This window comes from Chrysemys picta, chromosome 16, assembly GCF_011386835.1.
Source record: "Chrysemys picta bellii isolate R12L10 chromosome 16, ASM1138683v2, whole genome shotgun sequence".
Lineage (NCBI taxonomy): Eukaryota > Metazoa > Chordata > Testudines > Emydidae > Chrysemys > Chrysemys picta.
The window spans coordinates 14853708-14876123 of NC_088806.1; the positions used below are offsets into that span (position 1 = coordinate 14853708).

A 22416-nucleotide genomic window follows, 5' to 3' on the forward strand; every position below is an offset into this window, starting at 1 on the left:
TAACCCCCACTCTGCTGATGGACTCTGCCTGCATGCTTTTTACTCCTGTAGCTTTTTTGTTTTTTATTGCTTTTTTTTTTGTGGGGGAGGGGGAAGGAGATATTTCTTGGCCTAAGCTTAGAGCAGGTTAATCAGGTGCACTGGGCTCTCACACTACCTCGCAAAACTCCCGTTAGTTGCTCCTTAGGAGTGGGCTTTTTAACCCCTGGTTCTCCCTGAGTAAGCCCTTCACCATGGGGTGGGGCAGGGCTAACAGGTGCTCAAGGGATTAGGGATCAAAGCCTCATTAAGAAGCTCTCAGCCATGCCTAGCAGGCCGCTAGGCTCAGCACATGGCCCCCGACACAAAAAGACCACACTGTAAACTTCGGCCAAGCAGCAAGCACACAAACAGGCGACAAACTCACCCCAGGTGTCAGGTAGTCGCTCCTCCTTCACCTGGAGAACTCCCTTGCACAACTTCCCTGTTAGCTGCTCCTGTTTGCTAGAGGAAAGCAGAGCGCCAATCTATCAGCCTTGGCGAGAGGTCACAATTCAGAATGCTTGTGAACATTGGAGATAACACATCTGGAAACTCCGGCTCAGCAGCTGTGATAACCATTAACTTTTAACGTCTGCCTAATGTTTAGTCATCAGGTTTATTATTGCTTTAATGAATTTTAATGACAATACTTCATTATTTGATTTCCACAAGATAAACCAGAACAACGTCAAGTGCAGTTCTGCTCTAAAAGTGACTCTGGCCAAAGGTCCTGGTGGGTATGTCAACGCCGCAGCGACGAGCAAGCTCAACCTGGGCAGACAGACTCCCTCTACCTGTGGTTCAAGCTAGCGTGCTAAAAACAGCAGTGTGGTCACGTTGGTTCAGGAAGCAGCTCAGACTCTCAAGCCCACTTGTGCCTGAAAGCGTTAAATAGCATTTTAAAGAAGAGGTTGTCCTGCTTGCACAAAGTGCAAAGGAGAGCATGAAATGTTCACGACCCAGGAACACTTTTTCACAACGTTTATTTTCCTAGTGCAGGCACGCTCTCTGGCCTAGTCTAGATTACACTGTTAGATCATAGAATCATAAAATAGAATATCAGGATTAAAAGGGACCTCAGACGGTCATCTAGTCCAACCCCCTGCTCAAAGCAGGACCAAGATCAATGGAAGGCAGCTTACATCGACCTGGGTAAGTGTCTACGCTAAAATGTAGCTCCCACCAATGTAACTCGCCCACTGCACTGACTTAACTCCACCTCCGCGAGAGGTGTAGTCTTAGGTTGATGTAGTTAGGTCAACGTAATGTCAGGGGTGGCCACTGCGTTGCTTACGTTGACTGGTGCTGCCTTTCAGAAGCCATCGCACAATGCCCCATGCTGACAGTTTAAATCAGTGCAAGCTCTCTGGTGAGGGCACGCACCTCTGACACTAGGAGCGTAGTGTGGACATGCAAAAGCAATTTAATTACTGCAGTGTCTGTACGTCCGTATAACTTAGATTGACAATTTTGTAGTGTAGACTTGCCCTCAGTGAGAGCAGCATTACTACAATATGCTCTAGAGGTTATCTTGGACCTCAGGGGATGAGATACAGAGAAGCCTGCAAGGCTATCACCTGTTTTTATACGCACAGATCCATTCAGACCTCCTACTGGAAATCAGGGTGAGCTAATCTTTACGCTATTAGAACTCAGTTCAGGATCACGTCTTTGTGCAGGTGCTTCTTCAGTAACTGAGTAACACAGCTGTTAGGATGCAATCCCCGACATCAGAGTCCATTGTTGGCTTGATGAGCTATGCATATGTTGTCAACATCTAGAAGAGACAGATGCCTCTGGTAGCTGGCAGAAGGGGGTATAAATAACTCGGGGGAGCAGGCAGCTGAAGGACACGTGGAGAGCTTTTGCCTTCTTAAGTAGGATGCAGATCCTTCATTTTGTCTACAGCACCTAGAAACTGAAGTGATGTGCTAGAATCTAATGTAGCAAATATGGATTATGGTTTTAAAGAATGTGAGAGCCTTAGGTGTTTAGGACTCATATTCCAAACAGGGCCTCAGGAGTTTGGATGCTCTACAGGTCTGTCAGTTTCCTAGATCCTGTTACACCATCAGGATTAGCTGATCTGAGCTGGTGAGCTATGAAATCATTGCCTCTGCAGCATTCCTTGTTTTTCTCCCATCACCCAGTGATGAGTCTGTTGTAGGAGGCTATTAATTTGTCAGTATAGGCCCTTCCGCAGCTGGGAAGTCCCCCACCTCCCTCTGTACAGGTTCCCTGCATACCTTCTTGCTGAGGACACCCTGCCTATAATGGAACTGTTCTGACAAGAACAGGAGCTGAAGTAGAGACACAGGGCATCCAGGAGATTGCTCGAGATCCATGGGGTGAAGGGATCAGATCCCCAGATGGCAGCAGCTGGGGGAGGTTAAGGGGTGGAGAGAGACATGCACATGTTGCCCCCTCATAGAAAATTTGGAAGAAACTCCAGGGGCCTCAGTTTTCTTCCGCTCTAGGAGGGAGCAGCCATACGAAACAGAGCCTGTTCCATCAGAAGATTGTACCTTAGTCTTATTTGCAATGCTGTGTAGCCATTTATTTTCCTGATAAGCTGATTTCAGTTTCATGCAGCCCGGCCGAACACAAACCCGCTAAGCGTCACTCAGCGGCAGCAATAATCACATTCAGCCCTGCTGTCACTCATAAGCAGGGCTACAGGTAGTGTGCATTGTTTTGCCTGCAGCACCTCCTCTTGGCTACTAGAAGCAGCTCCTAGGGCTTCTGAAAAGGCAACCAATGCTTCCCCCTTTACCTCTGCTTCCATTTCACTACGGCTGCTCCTGGGCCCTGAGCAGTAACACATTCCACATGCAGGAGGCAGCCACAGTGGGGAGACAGGAGCAGAGAGATTTAGGGAAAGGCTGTGGGAGGAGACTAGATATTGCAGAGAGAGGCAGGGAGAAAGACAGGTGAGAGCAAAGACCATGCTTAAGATAGGAGAGAGGCTGGGACCAAGAGAGGGAACACAACAATCCAGGAACTAACGGGGAAGGACAGCCTGGTGGCTAATATAAAGGCCCAGGACGAAGGAGAGTTGGATTCTTTTCCCAGCTCTGCCCCTGACTCTCTGTGCCTTGGTTTAGTCAGTTGTAGACGAGGGAGAATGATACTGACCTACATTTCAAGTAGCTGGAAGCATGTTAAGATTCTGTACGTCAATCTGTGGAAGAGACGGGCCCCTCACAACAAGCTGCTCGCTACACCTGCTCCCCTCCTGCCAGGAGACACAGGAGAAGCTACTGAGTGCTTGGCAGCCATGTGAAGAGCTAATTGGGGATTAGCAAGTCCATCAATGGGGAATACGGTGAGGCCTCAAAGCAAAACTGGAAATTGATGCAGGTTTCATTACATCATATGAGAGACAAAGAGAGAGAGAGAGAGAGAGAGAGAGAGAGAGAGTTATTTGACATGTCTTATGAGCGAATATGATTAGCTAGCCAATGGAACAAGCAGGAAATTATAGACAGCAGAGTGCTGGTATGTGGAGGTATGGGAGGGAGCTAGAGGAGGACACAGACCCAGAGACACAGTCCTTGTGCCTCTTCAAAGGAGCTGGTCCAATTCTTCTGGGGAGACCAGTCCCTGCTCCCTCCTATGGCAGCTGCTAACCACCCAGAAGTAAAGAGGGGAGGAGGTGTGTGATGGCTTCTCCCCAGTGGCAGAGGGACCAAGCCCCAGAGAGAATTCTGGCTCCGTCAAAACAGAATTCCTCCTGGGAAGTCCACTCTGCACCACTCCTCACCAGCATGCAGGACAGGAACTCTGACACAGTGTCCACAGCACATGGAATTCAAACTCACCCTGTTGATGGTTCTTTTTACACACCACAGAGAACAGCCCAGTTCAAATCGCCTCCCACCCAGCTTCCTCCCTCCCAATCAAGCCTGTGGCCTCTCTAAAGTGCCAGAGAACAAGGCAACTGCCCCAGTGAGAGTCAGCAGACACCCCCTAACCTTCCCTGGAAGTAGGGCATCTTCAAAGCAAATGCTACCAGACTGCAACATATTCCTACAGGAAGAGGAGGGTTTCTGACCCTGCTTTATAAATGGACTAAATCCAAGGAGAGGATGCATCAGTGTCTCCTCTTCCCAACACACAGGGTTGAATATAGGAATATTCTGCTACTTGATGGAGCCATTTGCAAACAGCGGAATGAGAATGCACAGTATACACGTGGATAGGCAGCCTGGGACCTCTTTATTGCCAGGATCTAATAAGAGAAAAACCTCAGTACTCTGTACCTTGCAGAGAGGAGAATATGGGATTGACAACACAAGAGAACTGGGTGGTTTGTTTTAACAAACATCTCACCGCCTCCTTCTCTTTGGACTTCAGTTGGAGAAGCCTTAAAGTTTTTTTCTCATGGGGCAAAAGCTGAAGATGTTGCAGCTTTGTCTCTCTTTTCTGAGCAGTTAGTTTTATAAAGGAAAGCTGCAAAAAAGCCTTCTGGGCAGACACACTAACAGAACATGGATTGTTGAGATGGTGGAGCAGGGAGGGTGGGAAACCCAATCCTAGCCAGGATATCCCCCACTCCCTCCCCGGTTTAGAGACTCGGGCAACATGAAAGCATGCACAACTACAGCCACAGAAGAATCCTGCATAAATGCTTTGAACTTGGAAGGGTTTATTCTACAGTTGAATAGACAAAAATTTGGATTTATGCTTCAAACAAACAAAAATCCCTCATCAATTTTAACCATCCCATGGTATCTCTTTACATTAGATCCCTGCATTACTGATCAGTGGTAGCAGCAGGGCTAATTCTGGGCCTTTGGAGTACTCACCTTCCGTAGTGTATATGGATCACACATGATGAAAGGAGTCAGAGGTACAATTTAACCCGGAACGTGAATATTAGTCAAAACAAACCTAGTGTCTCTAGATAAGGGCTAACAAATGAAGAAGAGAGTGAATGCTCTGAGACAGAAAATTGCTCCGGGGAACAACCGTCTGCCCTGTGCCCGGGCCAGCTGTCTGCTGAACATTCGTAAAAGCTGATTCCAGGGCGACCTTTCATGGATTCTTCACAGAAGGTGCATGTACTGAAGCTAAGTTATGGATTGCAAGTCGTGTGGTTGAATTCCCATCCGAAATGTCACATGAGGAGATGACCGACTGCAACGCTCGAGCATAAGCTGAAAAATCAGAAAGTGCTAAGTGACTGTAGCCTGAGCTTACTTCTGGAGTCATTTGCTAACTTGGGAATTAAACAAGAAATGCAGTTGTGCCTCTTGACAAAAATAGAGAGGGACATTTTCCCAAGGGCCTCATCTCTGAAGGGGGAAAATTCATGGGATCTACGGGTATCGAGCAATCATGTGCTCCTGTTGCTGCATAACTGAGCAAGATAAGCTTCTGCATGGCTGTGGGGGCAGGCGTGGGTGCTTAGCAGATTACCACATGGGAAACAGACTCTGGGGGAACTGGAGACACAAACGAGCAAGGGACGGATTGGGCACCAAATGGGAGATTAGACATGAAAAATCCCAGCTCCGTAAGAGCCTTGCATGTATTTTGCACACAAGCATTTAAAGGGTAAAGAGTCTGAACAGCAATTCCTCACTCACTCACCAGCCAGCTCAGATATTCAGGGCCCTTTCTGTAGGCCACAAGCAGCACTTGAAATAGGCTAGGGAAATGCTCCCAACACCATTGCATGTGTCTGAGATGTATTAGTGGGTACAGGGCAAATAAAGAATCTTGAACCTAGGAGCCCGAAGGTAAGTGCTGGAGAAGCGGATTTTTAAGTAGCTGGCATTCTATGACATACATGTACATGGCTGGGCTGGGGATGTAAATATTGGTTAAAAAAGTTAACTGGTTAAACTATTAGAACTACAACTGGTTAACCGAGGCAGTCTGGACCGCCGCCAGCCTGACATGGCTGCTCTGGCCAGCACGGCTGGGGTCCCTTCTGCCAGTGCAGGGCCGTCAGGCTTACCAGTTAACGTTGGTTAACCGAAAAGCCTAATGCTTACCGGTTAACCTTTTAGATCCCTAGCCTGGGCATTGTAAAATAGCAATAGCAGCACCCGCGTGTGCCATTACTGACTTTAGGCTCGTGTATTTATTTATGTTTTCTACAAACTGTTGCATTTCCCATTTACGTCTCATGACATTGTATTTTTGAAAGCAGTTTATGAGGATTGCTCCAAATGTCTGTACAACCAAATACCCTAATTGTTCTGCAGGATAATTTAAAGCACAAGCCTGCTTTGTTACAGGTGATTGATAACCTCTCCCTCCCATCCACCTTCCAATAAAGACCTTGGCATCAAAGTGGAGAGCGGATTTTCCAAGAGCCAGGCATTTTCTGTTCCGTTTACATGTTTGCTTTGCAGTATTTTTCCCCATAACGTGTCCCCATCAGTTCTTTCAAATATAATTTCATTATTAATTCAAACAGAAACAAGCGCATCCCTGGAAAGTTGCCAGCCCAGCTCTCGGTGGGACAGTTGCAGTTTTTCCAAAGCAAGGGTTACAAAGGGTGTCTGCAGAATGCCCAGGCTTTTCTAGTTCCTGGGTTTGGACTCCTCCTTGGCTTTGCATTAGCGAGAGCAGCAGCTGGTGCTTAGCAAGCTCCCTTGAACATCTGTATAAAAGTTACAAAATATCTGTGCTACAAGAAAATCTAGTTCGACAGACCAGTGAGGCTATCAAATGTGGGGATTGGTCCTGCTTTGAGCAGGGGGTCGGACTACATGACCTCCTGAGGTCCCTTCCAACCCTGAGATTCTATGTTCTATTCTATGTTAATGAAATACTACCCAAGTGGTCTATAGTCCCCTGGGAGTGTGCATGGGGGATGTATGCACACGTACATAAGTGCAGAGCCCACATTAGAGTAAGTTAATGGAAATGGTGCTATGAAACTATGGGGACTCCTAGCCAGGCTTTACATTTGCCTGTACGGCAGGACTCAAACATCTGATCTCAGTTACTGGGTCTACATGGATTCCTTACTAGGAAGCAAGAGCTCATACCTTTGTGGTTTTTGTAGAACACGCAGTTGTTGGCACAGGTGTCAGGATGAGAGTCCCAGAAATCAGACCCACAGCAGCACAGTGGAGGCAAGTCAATGTTATACAGTTTTATCTTCTCCCTCATTTGAGCTCTTAAAGCTTCCATGTATCTGCAAAAATAAAACAGTTTCCCTGTGACAGGATAATACCATTGCCTTCACTAATCCCACGGGCAAAGCCAGGATTTTGAGAACAAGACGAAGGAGCCCTCAATCGTTCACCAGCTCACCTCATGTATTCCTTATTTCTCTGTTGCTTTTCCTTACTCTTCCTCACTCTTCTCTCCTCCAGTCTGAGTTGAGCCAGTATTTCACATGCTTTCTCCCCAGAACAGGTGTCTTGCTGGTAGGCCATCTCCTGGATCTTCTGCTCCTCTGCACGACGCTGGTGCTCCTTCTCACTCTTAATTCTGTGGACAGAAGTGCTTTTTAACTGGATCTTTCAGAGAGAAGGAAGATAGTCCTGTCCTCTGACCATGGGACTAAGTCAGGAGCACTAGGTTGTTTTCTACTGCCTGTGGGACCTAGGGTATGTCTTTCCCCCCACAACTGTAAGATACTGACAATACCCTCTTTCTAGAAGCATTGGATCTACAGCAAGGAGTTGGATTCTGGCCCCAACTAGTCACCTACCTGCAGAGTAAAACACTTCTGCGCTGTGTTTAAATGCAGCATCAGCTTTCTACGTGATAAACTTTAACATACCGTAACTGTTCCCTGTAATTTGTCAAAGCTAATTTTCCCTCCTGGCTTCCTCACTGGAGAGTTTTGTACCTTGTGTGTGCCTTCTCCTTTCCTCCATCCCTTTGTAGCTTATCCTGTCTTCCCCCCGCCCCATTGTCTTTTGTTCTGCCTCCCATGTTTTCAGTCTCACATTTATTCTCTCCAGAGAGCTCTGCCCCCTCCACCCACAGGCTTGCTTCTGGCTCGGAGGATTTGCACACAATTCCAATAGTCAGTTTGTGAGGCCTGAAGGTACCATTGTGATCAGCTAGTCTGAGCTTGTGTACAGCCCAGGCCAGAGAACTGCCCAGAAAGGATTCCTGTTTGAACAACAGCTGAAAAACATCCAACCTCGACTTAAAAATGGTCAGTGACAGATTCTATCACAACACTTGGTAAATTGTTCCAGTGGTTAATTATCTTCAGTATAAAAACGTATGCCTTATTTCCAGTCTGGATGTGTCTACCTTTAACTTCCACCCTTTGGATTTTGTTAGCTTTGTTTGCTGGACTTAAGAGCCAAATATTTGTTCCCCGTGTCAGTACATAAAAACGGATCAAGTTGCCCCTTAACATTCTCTTTGTTCGCTTGAGTTCCTTCAGGTTATCACTACAAGGCAATTTTTCCACTCATTTAATCCTTCTCATGGGTCTTCTCTGAACCTCTTCAATTTATCAACATCCTTCCCCAGCTGTGGGAACCAGAACTGGATACCGTATTCCAGCAGCGGCCAAACCAGTCCCAAATGTAGAAGTAATATAACCTCTTTAGACCTACTTGAAATTCCCCCCTTTATGCATCCAAAGATCACACTAGCCCAGGAGGGCCACAGGATCACACTCGGACCTCATGTTCAAATAATTATCCCCCATGTCCCTCAAGTCTGTCAGAGTCCCTGCTTCTCGGGATAGGAATCCCCCAACCTGCAAGTATGGCCTACATTCTTGGTCAGGAAGCTCCTGGGCTGCTCTGCTCTACAGCTCCTCTTCTCCACCTTAGAAAGCAGCAACAATGCCTCTGCCACTGCTGCTTCTTCCCTTTCCATCCTCTTCAAGGAGCAGCTACCCAAAGGGCAGGAACCAGCAATTCTGTTTCCTGGTCCCACTCAGCCCACTGCAGATTTCAAAGGGCCCTGGTAAGTGGCAGGGCCGGCTCTAACTTTTTTGCCACCCCAAGCAAAAAAAAAAAAAAAAAAAAAAAAAAAAAGGCGCCGCCCCACCATAACAACTCCCCCACCCTGAAACAAAAACAACCCTGCCGAGCGCCGCCCCGCCGAAACGAAACAAACAAACAAACAAACAAACAAAAAAACCCCCCAGAGCGCCGCCCCGCCACCCCAAGATTGGCCGCCCCTTACAAGGTGCCGCCCCAAGCACGTGCTTGGTCGGCTGGTGCCTGGAGCCGGCCCTGGTAAGTGGGTTTCCTCCCCAAGCACTGGGGATGATCTTCACTCCACCCACCACTCCAGGTGGAGGACAGGACTCCATCAGCCAAAGCAGAGGGCTGTAGCTCTAATCTGGGCTTCCCTTCCTCTCCCCGTTGCATTCTCAGAGCAGGGAGAGCAAAGGAAGCCTGAATCTAGGGAGAAATTTGGTGTAGACTCCTTCCAAATGCTGATGGGGAAGGAATACAGAAAGGCTCACAGCTGCTTGCCTTCAGTGCAAGTGCTGGGCTGACCAGCTCTGGGGAATTAATCCTTGTTAGTGGACTTTAAAAAACAAAAACACATATGTGGTGTCTGGAGTTTGGGGCAGACTGGCAACAAGAGTGAGAGGGCTGAGGTGGGAGTCATGGGAGCCAAGTGTTAGAGCTTTGCAGGGGAGTTGGCTGGGGAGCAACTTCCTCCAGTCAATACATGGGGCAGACTGCATCCATGCAATCACCATCCTAGGGGACATACTGAGGACAAAGCTGGGGCAAGACTTTAGTACAAGTGCTATGGACATTCTGGGCTGTTAACACAGGACACACTGCTCTAACGTATGCCAGAGGCCATTTCAGCCCTTAGAACAGCCCAGAATCCAGAGGGCACAAAGGTACACCTCTACTTCGATATAACGCTGTCCTCAGGAGCCAAAAAAAATCTTACCGCATTATAGGTGAAACCGCGTTATATTGAACTTGCTTTGATCCACCGGAGTGCGCAGCCCCCCCCTCCCCCCGGGGCACTGCTTTACCGCGTTATATCAGGCCGCGTTATATCGAGGTAGAGGTGTATTTTACAGCCACCTTTGCCCTCAACCCCAGGAGGGCCCTGACCTCTGGCTGAGGTATGCCATGCTGTGCTTAGTGCTTTAATGGACCAGAACACTCTTTATATTTACTTTTTGGTTTTATAATAAAAGGTCTTCACATCTAAGTGGTGTTTAATAGCTTGATGTAGAATCTGGGTTATTGTGTAAATAACTATTTAAGCTTTAACTAAAAGTGTTAAGGACATTCCCTGGAACTAGTTATTACCATAGGCAGGAATGGATTTTAAACAGAGACATGTACCATGTTATTCATAAGGAGGAGGGAGAAAACTTGTTCATCTTAGCCTCTAAGGATAGAACAAGAAGCAATGGGCTTAAACTGCAGCAAGGGAGGTTTAGGTTGGACATTAGGAAAAAAGTTCCTAACTGTCAGGGTGGTTAAACACTGGAATAAACTGCCTAGGGAGGTTGTGGAATCTCCGTCTCTGGAGATATTTAAGAGTAGGTTAGATAAATGTCTATCAGGGATGGTCTAGACAGTATTTGGTCCTGCCATGAGGGCAGGGGACTGGACTCGATGACCTCTCGAGATCCTTTCCAGCCCTAGAATCTATGAATTCTTTTCAATGAATACCAAATGCAACAACTAATCACTGCCAAAATTCAATCTGAAATCAAAGCTGGGTTGAGCTCAGATTGGAAGAGTACCAGAAATTAAATAAAGGGTGTTTGCCCGACGGACCAGAAAAAACACACACCAAGGAGGAGAGTGCCTAAGCCAAAGCTTCTCTAGTCAAGTTATAACGCCCAAAGATGTCTTTACAATGAAGTGCCAATACAGATTTAAATACATTATAAGTGTGCTCCTATAAAACTCAGAACAAGGACAGCTTAGCTTTACATCAAGTAACCATAGGAACAACTCACTTCCCTATTTAGAAAGGCTGGGCAGCTAGTAAATCTAGCAAACTTATAAGACTGCATCAACCTGAAACAAGAAAATCCTTCAGATGGTCTCCACATACACAGCGGCCTCTTGGTGTTCATTCCTGGGGCAGAATCGGTTCTGTACTAAAGGCTCTTTCATTGCCACATTTTATTTAAGGAAACGTAACCAACAAAGAAATGTTTCTTTAAAAGGTGCAGTTCTATTCTGAAAAGCGACATTCTTTAACAGGTCTGCTCCCCGTGGGTATCCAGAGGCAGACATACTGACGTTAAAGCCCAAGGACTGTCACTACTTCACTCCAGTTAGCTCTGCAGAATCAACCCAGCTGTGGTCAAGTGAACTGCACCCGGTTTCTTCTCTTTCAATGAAATTGACAGCCCAGAACCAATTGGAAGGCCAAATTCTGCCCATCAACATACTTGTGAATCAATTAGTTACACCTCCACAAGCCCACTTCAGACACTAGAACTGGACGGGCGTACTGAGGGCAGTTTGGCTGGCATACATTTAAATGAAATCATTACATACAAATTATTTTAATTTTTATTTAATTTGTATTTAATGATTATGTAACTCATCTCCCAGGGCTAGTTTGTAGGACAGGTACTTAGCAAAGGCATCGTTCTCCTCGTAGAGTCAACACATTGATCAGCAAGTTAGCAACTGAAACTAAAATGGAGCCCCACAATGCACATTTACAAATCACTAATCAAACCTAGGGATGGAAGCCAAGAGATGTGCACAGATACTGTACAAATTCATAGGTTAAGACCAGAAGGGACCATTATGATAATCTAGTCTGTCCTCCGGCATAAAACAGACCAGAGAACCTCACCCAATAATTTCTGAATATGGAAGCTTGTTCTCAACGCATGCCATGAAGATTTTATCATCTATAGTGCAACTGTCCAAATCATAACTACTGTCACCTCAAACCATCTCTCCGACCAAGTCTTCTTGGGAACCTAAAACTGTAGCAAGGAAAATCCATATTCTAGGAAATGAAACAACTGCCCAGTTTACACAGTGTGGGGCAATTAAATAGCAGATATGTTAACCATATAAGTAGACTTAACAGTTTTGGTTGCCCATGAAACTGAGACTCCCTTCAGTAGGTTCATGGCTTCCCTCCTCAACCCTACAAGAGGCGCTAACTCTCTTTTCTACCCTCCATGACTGTGCAGTTGGTCCCTCCTCCTTACAATTACTGCCAAACCCCATCTTTGAAGAACCCTTTAGCCCTGGCAGTCACTGTACTAGATTTGGAGATGTGCTAAAGGCAGAAAATAGCTTATTTAAATGGGAAAAAAAAGTTATTTTTTAAAAAGAAACCTATTTAAAATTACTACAATTTACATGAAGGCTTAAATGCACTATAATTTCATAAAATTATTTAAATTGAATTAAAGCAATATCAAGCAGTACTTGTTTGCTGCCAAAGTTTTAAAGAAAGTCAGATTGTTGCAGAGTGGATTAAAAAAAAAAAAAAATCAAAAAAACGATTTTTATAATTTAAATTGGATTTTTTTGATAAAAAGGGTTTTTTCCTCAAAAAGCAATCTAAATAATTTCACCTTTAAAGTAGTACTGAGTGTCAGTGAATGCAATGAGTAATACTAAATGAGCAGTATGGTAATAATAATTAAATAACTACATTGACTTATTTTGTTTAGCAGAATCCACCCTCAACATACAGGATTCTGAAGACTATCCACCTTCAAGAGAACTCTGAAACTATAAAAAAATTATGGTGATCTGCCAAGGATAGTGTTTCAGTCACATCATGTATGTCACATAGCCACAGTATATCACCTGTAGCAAAAAGATAAGAAAATCTCCATCATCCAGAAACAACCATAGATAAATTTGTGATGAGAACCAGCAGATTACAAGAAGAGGTAAATGATGAAAAAAAATTGCCTGGTTTGTTTATGCAACAAACTCTCCTTTCCATATAATTGAGAACCCACCACTTCATTAACATGGTTCAGTCATTAAGACCAGGATACAGTCCATCCAACAGAGCAGATGTCGCAGGCAAATTGCTGGATAAAGTGTATGAAAGAGAAATTGAGCAGTGGGCGAAAGGTCTAGAAGGTAAAATTATTAACCTGAGTCTTGATGGGTGGAGCAATGTCCACAATGATCCTATTGTATGTGCTTGTGTGACAACCGAAGAAGGGAATGTCTTCCTTACAGAAACAATTGAATACATCAGGAAATGCACACACAGCAGAATACTTACAAGAAGTAGCAGTAAAAACTATAACAAACTGAAAAAAAAATGCAAATGTCTAGTAGGTAGCTTGGTCACAGACAATGGTGCAAATGTATCCAAGATGAGAAGAAATTTAGATCAGAGTGAAAAGAGTCCCAAGCTAATAACATACAGTTGCAGTGCTTATTTGATGCACCTCCTAGCCGAAGACTTCAGTGTTCCAGAAATAAAGGCTAATATTGTTGATATTGCAAAATACTTCCGTAACAACCACTTTGCAACAGCTGCTCTGAAAAAAAGTGGGAAGAACCAAGCTAACTCTCCCACAAGACGTGCGATGGAACTCAGTAGTGGACTGTTTTGAGCACTATATCAAGATCTGGCCTAATCTGATGACAGTTTGTGAACAAAATCATGAAAAAATAGATGGCACTGTCACAGCCAAAGTTCTCAACATTTGGCTTAAGAGAAATGTTAAACACATGCTGAGTACCCTGAAGCCTATTTCTGTAGCCTTGAAAAAAAATGCAGGGAAATAGCTGTTTTATTGCTGACGCTGTTGAAATTTGGAAGGAACTGAGTGAGATCTTAAAAAGAGAAATATGCAATGACAGAGTTAACTTACAAGCAGTAAAAAAAACAAATGGGACAAGCACTATCTCCAGCTCATTTTCTTGCAAATATTCTCAATACTCGGTACCAGTGTCAAACCTTAACTACTGAAGGAGAGGAGTTTGCTGGATGTCCATGTCATAGCCATCATCTCTCCATAATGCCAACTATAATAAACTTCAGAGCTAAGGGTGAACCATTCAATAAACATATGTTTGCTGATGATGTTTTAAAGCAAGTCACACCAGTAAACTGGTGGAAGTCGCTTAAGCACTTGGAATCAGAGACTGTTGAAGTGATAATCTCACTTTTAACAGCAGTAGCTTCTTCTACCGGTGTAGAAAGAATATTTTCTTCCTTTGGACTAATTCATTCCAAATTGAGAAATCATTTGGGACCTGAAAAAGCAGGAAAGCTTGTTTTTCTTTTCCAGATTATGAACAAAACAGGAAAATGAAGGTGAAGACAATGGAGTTAGCTGCAGAAGCCAATATTTTAAATTTCTCATGTTGACCTGGCTGACACGGTCGATTCAATATTTAGAAAAACAAAAATTAAACTATTTTAGTTAAACAATTTTAACAAAAACAAACATAATTTTTAAAAACTTGAATGTTTAACTAAATTCAAAGAGTCAAATGCTTGTTTTGTTAAAATATTATATGTTTGCTGTTGAAGAAAAAATCCAGAATAATGTTGTTGTTTTAGTTAAAACAAACAATTTTAATGTCTGTCTGGTGATATTCTCCTCCTAATACAGCCTGGCAAGAAAATCCTCCAAATATGAATGATTAACCTGCTGAATTGGAGATATTGATGAAGTCATTGGGAGGTGAACTACCTGCTTCAATTACCTTTGGTAAATGAAATAACCAATCATTCATTTTCTGATATAGCTGTAAAACTAATCTGAAAAGTTTCCAAAAATAAATCACTTTAAAAATGTGTAGTGTGTACCTTCTAAAAATGAAACCTACATCTATCTCTGAGTTGTGAAGAATACATAGTAAGGCTATTACAACCAACAAGAATGCACTTTTATGTAGAAATCCATGATTAAATCGAGTCTTCCTGACTAGTGATTTAAATCAAATCCACCCTGGATTATTGAACTAGTGGAAGTCACTGACTAAGCACCTGGAACCAGAGTTTGCAGGAGTGCTAAACCAGCTTTTGACAGCAGTAACCTTATCTGCAGATGCAGAGAGAATATTTTCATTTCAGTTTGAAATAATGACTAGTTCATTCCCTTTTAAGAAGCCACCTGGGAGTTAAAGATGCAGGAAAATTTGTTTTCCTCTTCCAATCTATAAATAAAACCAGGTGTGAGAGGATAAGCTCTATTCGTTCTAAATTCTTTAAGGAGAAAAATACCATTTTTGGTATTTAACTGAATTTGAATTTCCAAATAGAGCATGACAATCGCAAGTAAAAAAAATCATCTAGCAAGAAAATGGTGAACAATTCATTTCTAACATCATAAAAATGTAATAATTGAGAACCTGAAAAAATGTAAGATCATTGCTTAAATAAATGTATTAATATAGCCTGGGAGTTAAAGATGCAGGAAAATTTGTTTTCCTCTTCCAATCTATAAATAAAACCAGGTGTGAGAGGATAAGCTCTATTCGTTCTAAATTCTTTAAGGAGAAAAATACCATTTTTGGTATTTAACTGAATTTGAATTTCCAAATAGAGCATGACAATCGCAAGTAAAAAAAATCATCTAGCAAGAAAATGGTGAACAATTCATTTCTAACATCATAAAAATGTAATAATTGAGAACCTGAAAAAATGTAAGATCATTGCTTAAATAAATGTATTAATATAGCGTAGCCTCCTGGTGAATAAAAAAGCACCACATTTAGAGTAAAGACTATATTTAATTGCAAATTAACATTTTTTAAATGGTTAGAATTCTTTCATTAAAGGGTGAAACAAACATGTGGACAAGGGGGATCCAGTGGATATAATGAACTTTCAGAAAGCCTTTGACAAGATCCATCACCAAAGGCTCTTAAGCAAACTAAGCAGTCATGGGATAATAGGGAAGGTCCTCCCATGGATCAGTAACTGGTTAAAATACAGGAAACAAAAAGGGTAGGAATAAATGGTCAGTTTTCAGAATGGAGAGAGGTAAACAGAGGGGTCCCCCCCCCCCCCCCAGGGATCTGTACTGGGACCAATACCGTTCAACGTATTCATAAGTGATCTGGGAAAAGGGGTAAACAGTGAGCTGGCAAAGTTTGCAGATAATACAAAGTTACTCAAGATTATTAAATCCAAAGCAGACTGCAAAGAGATCTCACAAAACAGGATGACTGAGCAACAGAATAGCAGATGAAATTCAATATTGATAAATGCACAGTAATACACATTGGAAAACATAATCCCAGCTATACATATAAAAAGATGGGGTCTAAATTAGCGGATACTACTCAAAAAAGGATCTTGGAGTCACTGGGGATAGTTCTCTGAAAATATTGACTCAACCTGCAGTGGCAGTCTAAAAAGTTAACAGCATGGTAGGAACTTTAGGTAAATATCATAAATGCCACTATATGAATCCATGGTACGCCCGCACCTTGAATATTGTGTGCAGTTCTGGTCACCCCATCTCAAAAAAGATATTATGGAACTCGTTGCCAGGGGATGTTGCGAAGGCCAAAAAAGAATTAGATAAATTCATGGAAGACAGGTCCATCAGTGGCTATTCATAATGATATGATTCTTCTCACGGAAGTCACAGATTCCGTGACTTTCTGGGACCTCTGTGACTTATTCCAGGGCTCCTGGACAAGCAGCTCCCAGGGCTGCCAGAGCAGTGCCCCGGGTTAGTTTATCCCCCCTGGGGCTGGAGCAGAGATGATCAGACCCTTCTGCAAAAGCAGCAGCTGGAGGTCAGCCACTGGCAGCACTCTGTTAGCCCCCGCCTCCCCCAGAGTATTTTTAGTAAAATCAGGGACAGATTGCAGGGTTCCATTCATTTTTGTTTATTGCCCATGACTTGTCCCTGACTTTTACTAAAAATACCTGTGACAATCTTAACCTTAGCTAATAGCCAAGATAGTCAGGGATGCAACCCCATGCTCTGGGTGTCCCTAAGCCTCTGACTGCCAGATGCAAGGGCTGGACAACAATAGATAATAATTTGATAATTGCCCTGCTCTGTTCATTCCCTCTGAAGCATCTGGCATTGACCACTGTCAGAAGACAGGATACTGGGGCAGATGGACCATTGGTTTGACACAGTATGGCTATTCTTATGAACCAATGTGAATCATCCTTTCTTTAGGAAAATTGCTAAAAAGTACAAATGCAAGATATTAAAAAAACAAACAAAAAAAAAAACACAATTTAAATCAAGGTTTCTGGTTTATTGATTTAAATCTTGATTAAAATCAATGATTTAAGTCAGTGATCTAAATCAATCCATCCTGGGCAGGGGTCAGGGAACAGGAAAAGAAAAGAGAAAAAACAGTATGTCAGAGGGGTACAGAATTCTGAGGTTCATAGATTTTCTAGTCTCTCCCCTTCTGAAGAATGCAGAAAAGATTTTTATTCACTTTAAATCAACTGTCCTTCATTTGCATGTTGCAGAAAAAAAGTTTTTATTAAGAACTTTCATGTGTACTATTTAACATGGCTCTCAATTCGTTCAACCCTTAGACTTTAGATTTAGCACCAGGTTAAACTGTATAAAAAAGTAAGTGCATTAATTCCTGGTTAAAATGGTCATTTGGAAGTAGCATTTCCTCTTTTAAAGCTCAGAGATCATTCCTGCACATCTGTAGGCTCCAATCCTACAAATTGTTATTCATGAATCATTCTCAGCTTGTGAGTAGTGCCTCTGCAGTCAATGAGGCTACGCACCTGCATAATAGTCACATGCACATGTGTGCAGATCAGAGCCAGTGTGTATTATCTGAAAGTTAAATCAGGCTGCAATTTGTGTCACATAGAGACACAAGAAGTCAGTTGACATTTCTTGATCTATTTGTGTCATGATACAGTGACCTAATAACTGAAGAAAAAATTTCTTCTGCAGTTACTGAGTTGAAGAGAACTGAAAACAGAAGATTAAAATGCAATTCATGCAATGCAAAAATAAATCAAGATGCTAATACGAGCATGTTAAATGTTCATATGAATTTAGGAGTAAGGATTTAGACTGTAAGACACTTGGACAGGGCCCCTATCATTTGGGAGTGTCTGTTAAATGCCATGCACATGTATGGCATATTAGGAGCTGATTCCTTCCAACAAGGCACACAAAAAATGGAAGGGTTCAGTTGTAATAGGTGATGCAGTTACATTTGCTATAGAGGCCCTTCCTACACATTTAATGGGTCAAAGTTAAGAAACGGATAAGACCTATTACCATTATCTAGCCTACCCCAATGGTCAGAGAGGGGCGTTCCCTACACAGCTCTCCAATTGTTTTGTCCAGTACAGTTTTAAGTGACTTGCTATCTCACTGGGACAGCTTTCCTCAATGAACAGATTATACAGTCAGGAAAGTTTTGCTGATTTTTACCTCTTTCTTGGATCAGCTTCACCCCTTAGTTGTAGTCCCTTAAACTGTGCCACACCAACTCCTCCTCCCTGCCTTGGGTTTACATTCTTCAAATACTTCTATATGGTTCGTCTACTCTTAGGCTATGTCTACACTACATATCGGCATAACTCATGCCAGCTAGGGGTGTGATAAGCCATCCTCCTGAGTGACATAAGTTCTGCCAACATAGTGCTGTGCCAACACCAACATAGCAACCGCTGCTCACAAAGATGGTTTTATTATACTGACAGGAGAATTCACCAGATGTGCTGCAGCAGCTGGGATGGATAGACAGATGGATAGATAAGCCCATAGATCATTATACCATATATACAGGATATCTTCTATGTGTTTGACGACAAAGGGGCTGCAGTACATGGCAGCTCTTGAGTTCTCCTGTTAACCACACACCAATTTGGGGCAAAACAAAGGAACTGATGCAAGGGAAAAAAAAGAAATACAATCAGAGGACTAAAGGATAGTAATAGAATTCATACCAATCAATATGTTTTTATGGAAACTACATCTTCTAATCTAATAAAAAACACAAAAAGTGGTAAGTTTGACAAATTCGGTTGATAAGAATAACTTGCATAGAAATATACTTAAAACTCCAGTACAGCATTTGTCTTAATACTGCATGACACCCTAAGATGCCAGTTCCTTTAAGCACAAAGTGAATGAGGAACATATTAAGTTATTAGAAACTGGCTAGGAGATCTCAATAGATAATTGTTAATGGAAGATCCTCATAAATGGGGGCATTTCTAGAGGGATTGGTTCTCAGCCAGACAATATTTTTAATCAGTGCCCTAGAACAAAGTATTCCCGATAAAGTTAAGATCTGTGGACTAATAAATAATAATATGGAAAAGGTCACTTACACAGAGCAACCTAGATTGCTTGGAAAAGCAGGGCATGATTAAACAAGGAGGTAAACACACAGATAAATGAAAGTCAAACTTAAGACCAAGAATGTAGGTTATACTCGTAGGATGGCGGACTGTACCCTGAAAAACAGCAACTCTGAGAAGGACATCTAGCCAGCTGGTTGTTAACCATGATCCCGGATCTCCCAGTGCAATGCTGTGACCAAAAAAGCTAATACACCCAAAGATCATATGAACAGTCAGTAGGAGTACGGAGACTATGCATACAGCTCTTACAAGACCATCACTCGCATATTGTGTCCAGTTCCTGTGTCCATGCCTCTAAAAGAACATTGAAAAAAAACTGAAGAGGGTTCAGAGAATAAACTACAAGACTAATTTGAGGTCTTGGAAAACATGTCTTTACAGAAACGATTTAGTTTATCAAACAGAATTTTAAGAGTTGACATGGATCACAGTCTACGGGTCTATCTACATTGCAGTCAAAGCTCTTGAGGACACAGCCAAGCTAGCTTTCATCTAGCTAGTCAGTAGTAGCAAAGCCCTGGCAGCTTGAGCTGCAGTAGCCCAACCAGGACACTGCTTATGTACTCTAGCAACTACATGTGCTGCAGCCACACATCTGATTGCAGTGCAGACATACCCTGTAAGTATCCACACAGGAAGAAAATATCTAATAGTAGAGAGCTTGTTACTGTAGCATACAAAAACCACCACAAGCTCCAGTGGCTTGAAATTGAAACTAGACAAAATTCAAACTGGAAATAAGAGTGCAAACTTTTAACAGCAAGAGTCAATAACCATTGGAACAACTTATCGAGGCAAGTAGAGGATTCGCTATAACTTGAAGTCTTTAAATCAAGATCAGATGTCTTTTAAAAAGCTTCCATGCTAGTAAAACCACAAGTTATTGGCTTTGATGCAGAAGTTACTCTGAAATTCTATGGCCTGCATTATGGAGAAAATCAGACTAGATCATCACTATTGCCCCTTCAGGCCTTAAAATCTGTGAAATTTACAACAACCTTCTTTCGGTTGACTGTACATCAAGGGCAACATCTATAAAGAAATCCATGATTATTAGTAGGTACCTACTTTGCGATTTTCTTCTGCCGCTCTTTCTGCCTTTGCTGTTCCTTTACTTGTTCTCTCTCGATATCCATGAAGAGACGTCTGTATCTCAGGTACTGATTTTGACGCTGCGGGAAAGACGACAGAGTCTTAAGAGGAAGGTGTCTTGGTGCAATATACAACAGGACTTGGAAGTGGCACTGCAAAAACTCTCACTGTGCACGTTATACTGCAAGAATTAAAGGAGGAAGGATTAAGTTTTGAACCGAGAAGTCTCGCCAAATATCACACTGCATAAAAACCCAATAAGCAACTCCCTGCGAAATCCACCACAGAGTTTACCTGTCTCCAGCTGCTGCAGACAGTCATTCTGATGATAGACAACATATGTCTTGTCAGTCATCTTGTGCTCCCTGTGTATGAGTTTCTGCTTTCTCCTCAAGGGAGAATTCAAATGTTTCATTGCACATGTTCCAGAACTGAATGAAAGGCAGGAAGAAAGCTGTTACCTTGCTCCTCTTCTCTCCAGCTACCTTGCAGGACCATGATTTTGGTACCAACATCTTCTACTGCAAGGGTTCTTAAACTTTTCCACAGTGTGACATCTACCGTCTCATGGACGCCAGCTATAGCAATTGCTTATGTTGGTAAGGTATTTTTACTGGAGCTGGCCAAATTTTCTTTTTTTCCCCCCAATGGAAGAGTTCCCTCCCCACCCAATCAGAAAAAGGTGTTTCATTGAAATCAAAGATGTTTCACTGGAATGTGCCCACTGACAGAAAAGTTTAAAACCTATTTGAATGGAAATGGAGGATTTTGTTTCAATTTTCTTGTTTTGTTTCAACTTTAAAAAAAATTAAACATATTACATTTCAAAGTTTGTCAATGTTTGGACATTACTGAAAGGATGTGTTTCTATGAAGTATTTCAGAATTTTTGTTCCATGGTAAATTTTGACGTCTCATCCTGATTGGAAATGAAAGGAAATTTTTGAAGCGTCACATTTTCCCACAGGACGGAAATTCCATTTTTCCCGATCATCTTTAAGTTTTGCCTTCTTTCAGTGTTATTTTGTAGTTGCAGCGAGGTGGAGGCAGCACCATCTGAGCAGCCAGCTCATTGACAACCACCAGCAAGCGGGCCACAGTTTGAGAACCAATATGCTCCTGATGGATCCACAGTGGATTTCCCAAGACAACACTCATCTACCTGACCACGTGCACCCATAGTTCTTCCTCCACCCCTAAGATTTCTGCTGTAGAAGCTCTGAAAGGAGGGGCATCCAGCATAAAAGAGGGCCTGTAGCGAGAAGCCAGAACCAGGGGTGTGGAAGATTTACATTACCCAGCCAAGGAGAGAGGAGTGGCTGGGGACATTTTTTTCCCCCTTCAATGCTTACACATTTTCTATTCAAAATAAGAGACCACATGGTCTTAAGATTAGCCCTTTGTCTGATCAGCCACAGGGCATGTGAAAAAGCCATGCCATCAACTCCAGCAACAGCTGGAGCATTATTAAGTATCAATGGTTCACAGGGGAGATAAGCCCCATATGTGTTGCTATACAAGGGGAAGTCTTTGCTGTCAAGGCTTCAGCCCCACCCATAGAATCCAAAGGGAAGAAAAAAAAACATGGATGTACGAAGAGTGGAGAAAGCGTCTAGCTAAGCTCACATCCCACGCAGATTTGTAAGTTTTAAGGGCAAATGGGACCATTAAGATCATCTAGTCTGATCTCTGGCATAACACAGGCCATAGAATTTCACCCAGTGATTCCTCCATCAAGCCCATAACTTCATGTTGAACTAGTTCATCTTTCACATGGGAAAGAAACCCTATATGCAGACAGAGTCTAGAAATAGACTCAGGACAGAGGCCTGCTGAGCATACATCAAACGCTGCACATGGCATAGAAACCCAAGTGAATCCTTCCTTGGTGGGGAACTGTTCTATGTACCTAAAAGAAGACCTGGTTTCTAAGTCACGTGCTGCATTTGATGCATTGCTATTTTCACCGTTTATATAGGGCTTTCCTCCCAGGTAGGCCCTGGTTCAGGTTCAGTGGTTGTGCAGTAATTGGTAAGAAGTTGTTAACATAATTTAAGAATAAAAGCAAATGGTTTATCATTTGAAG

General features: G+C 42.7%; 1 protein-coding gene across 6 annotated transcripts in view; it reads right to left on the reverse strand.

Annotated features, from left to right (window-relative positions):
* Nucleotides 1-451: 451 nt before the first annotated feature.
* The window catches only part of CCDC15 (coiled-coil domain containing 15), a 37261-nt gene continuing 15296 nt past the window's right edge, over nucleotides 452-22416 (reverse strand). For 3 of the 6 annotated variants that reach the window (XM_065570609.1, XM_065570608.1, XM_065570610.1), the window contains exons 8-11: nucleotides 20308-20411; nucleotides 7297-7476; nucleotides 7029-7177; nucleotides 4653-5180 (exon numbers count right to left, since the gene is read on the reverse strand). In XM_065570609.1, the coding sequence (XP_065426681.1) occupies nucleotides 5059-5180; nucleotides 7029-7177; nucleotides 7297-7476; nucleotides 20308-20411 (555 nt within the window). In that variant the 3' untranslated portion in view covers nucleotides 4653-5058. Of the gene's footprint in view, nucleotides 484-4652; nucleotides 6638-7028; nucleotides 7178-7296; nucleotides 7477-20307; nucleotides 20412-22416 lie in introns of those variants that run through there. The other 3 variants (XM_065570612.1, XM_065570611.1, XM_065570613.1) reach the window with 2 other exon arrangements.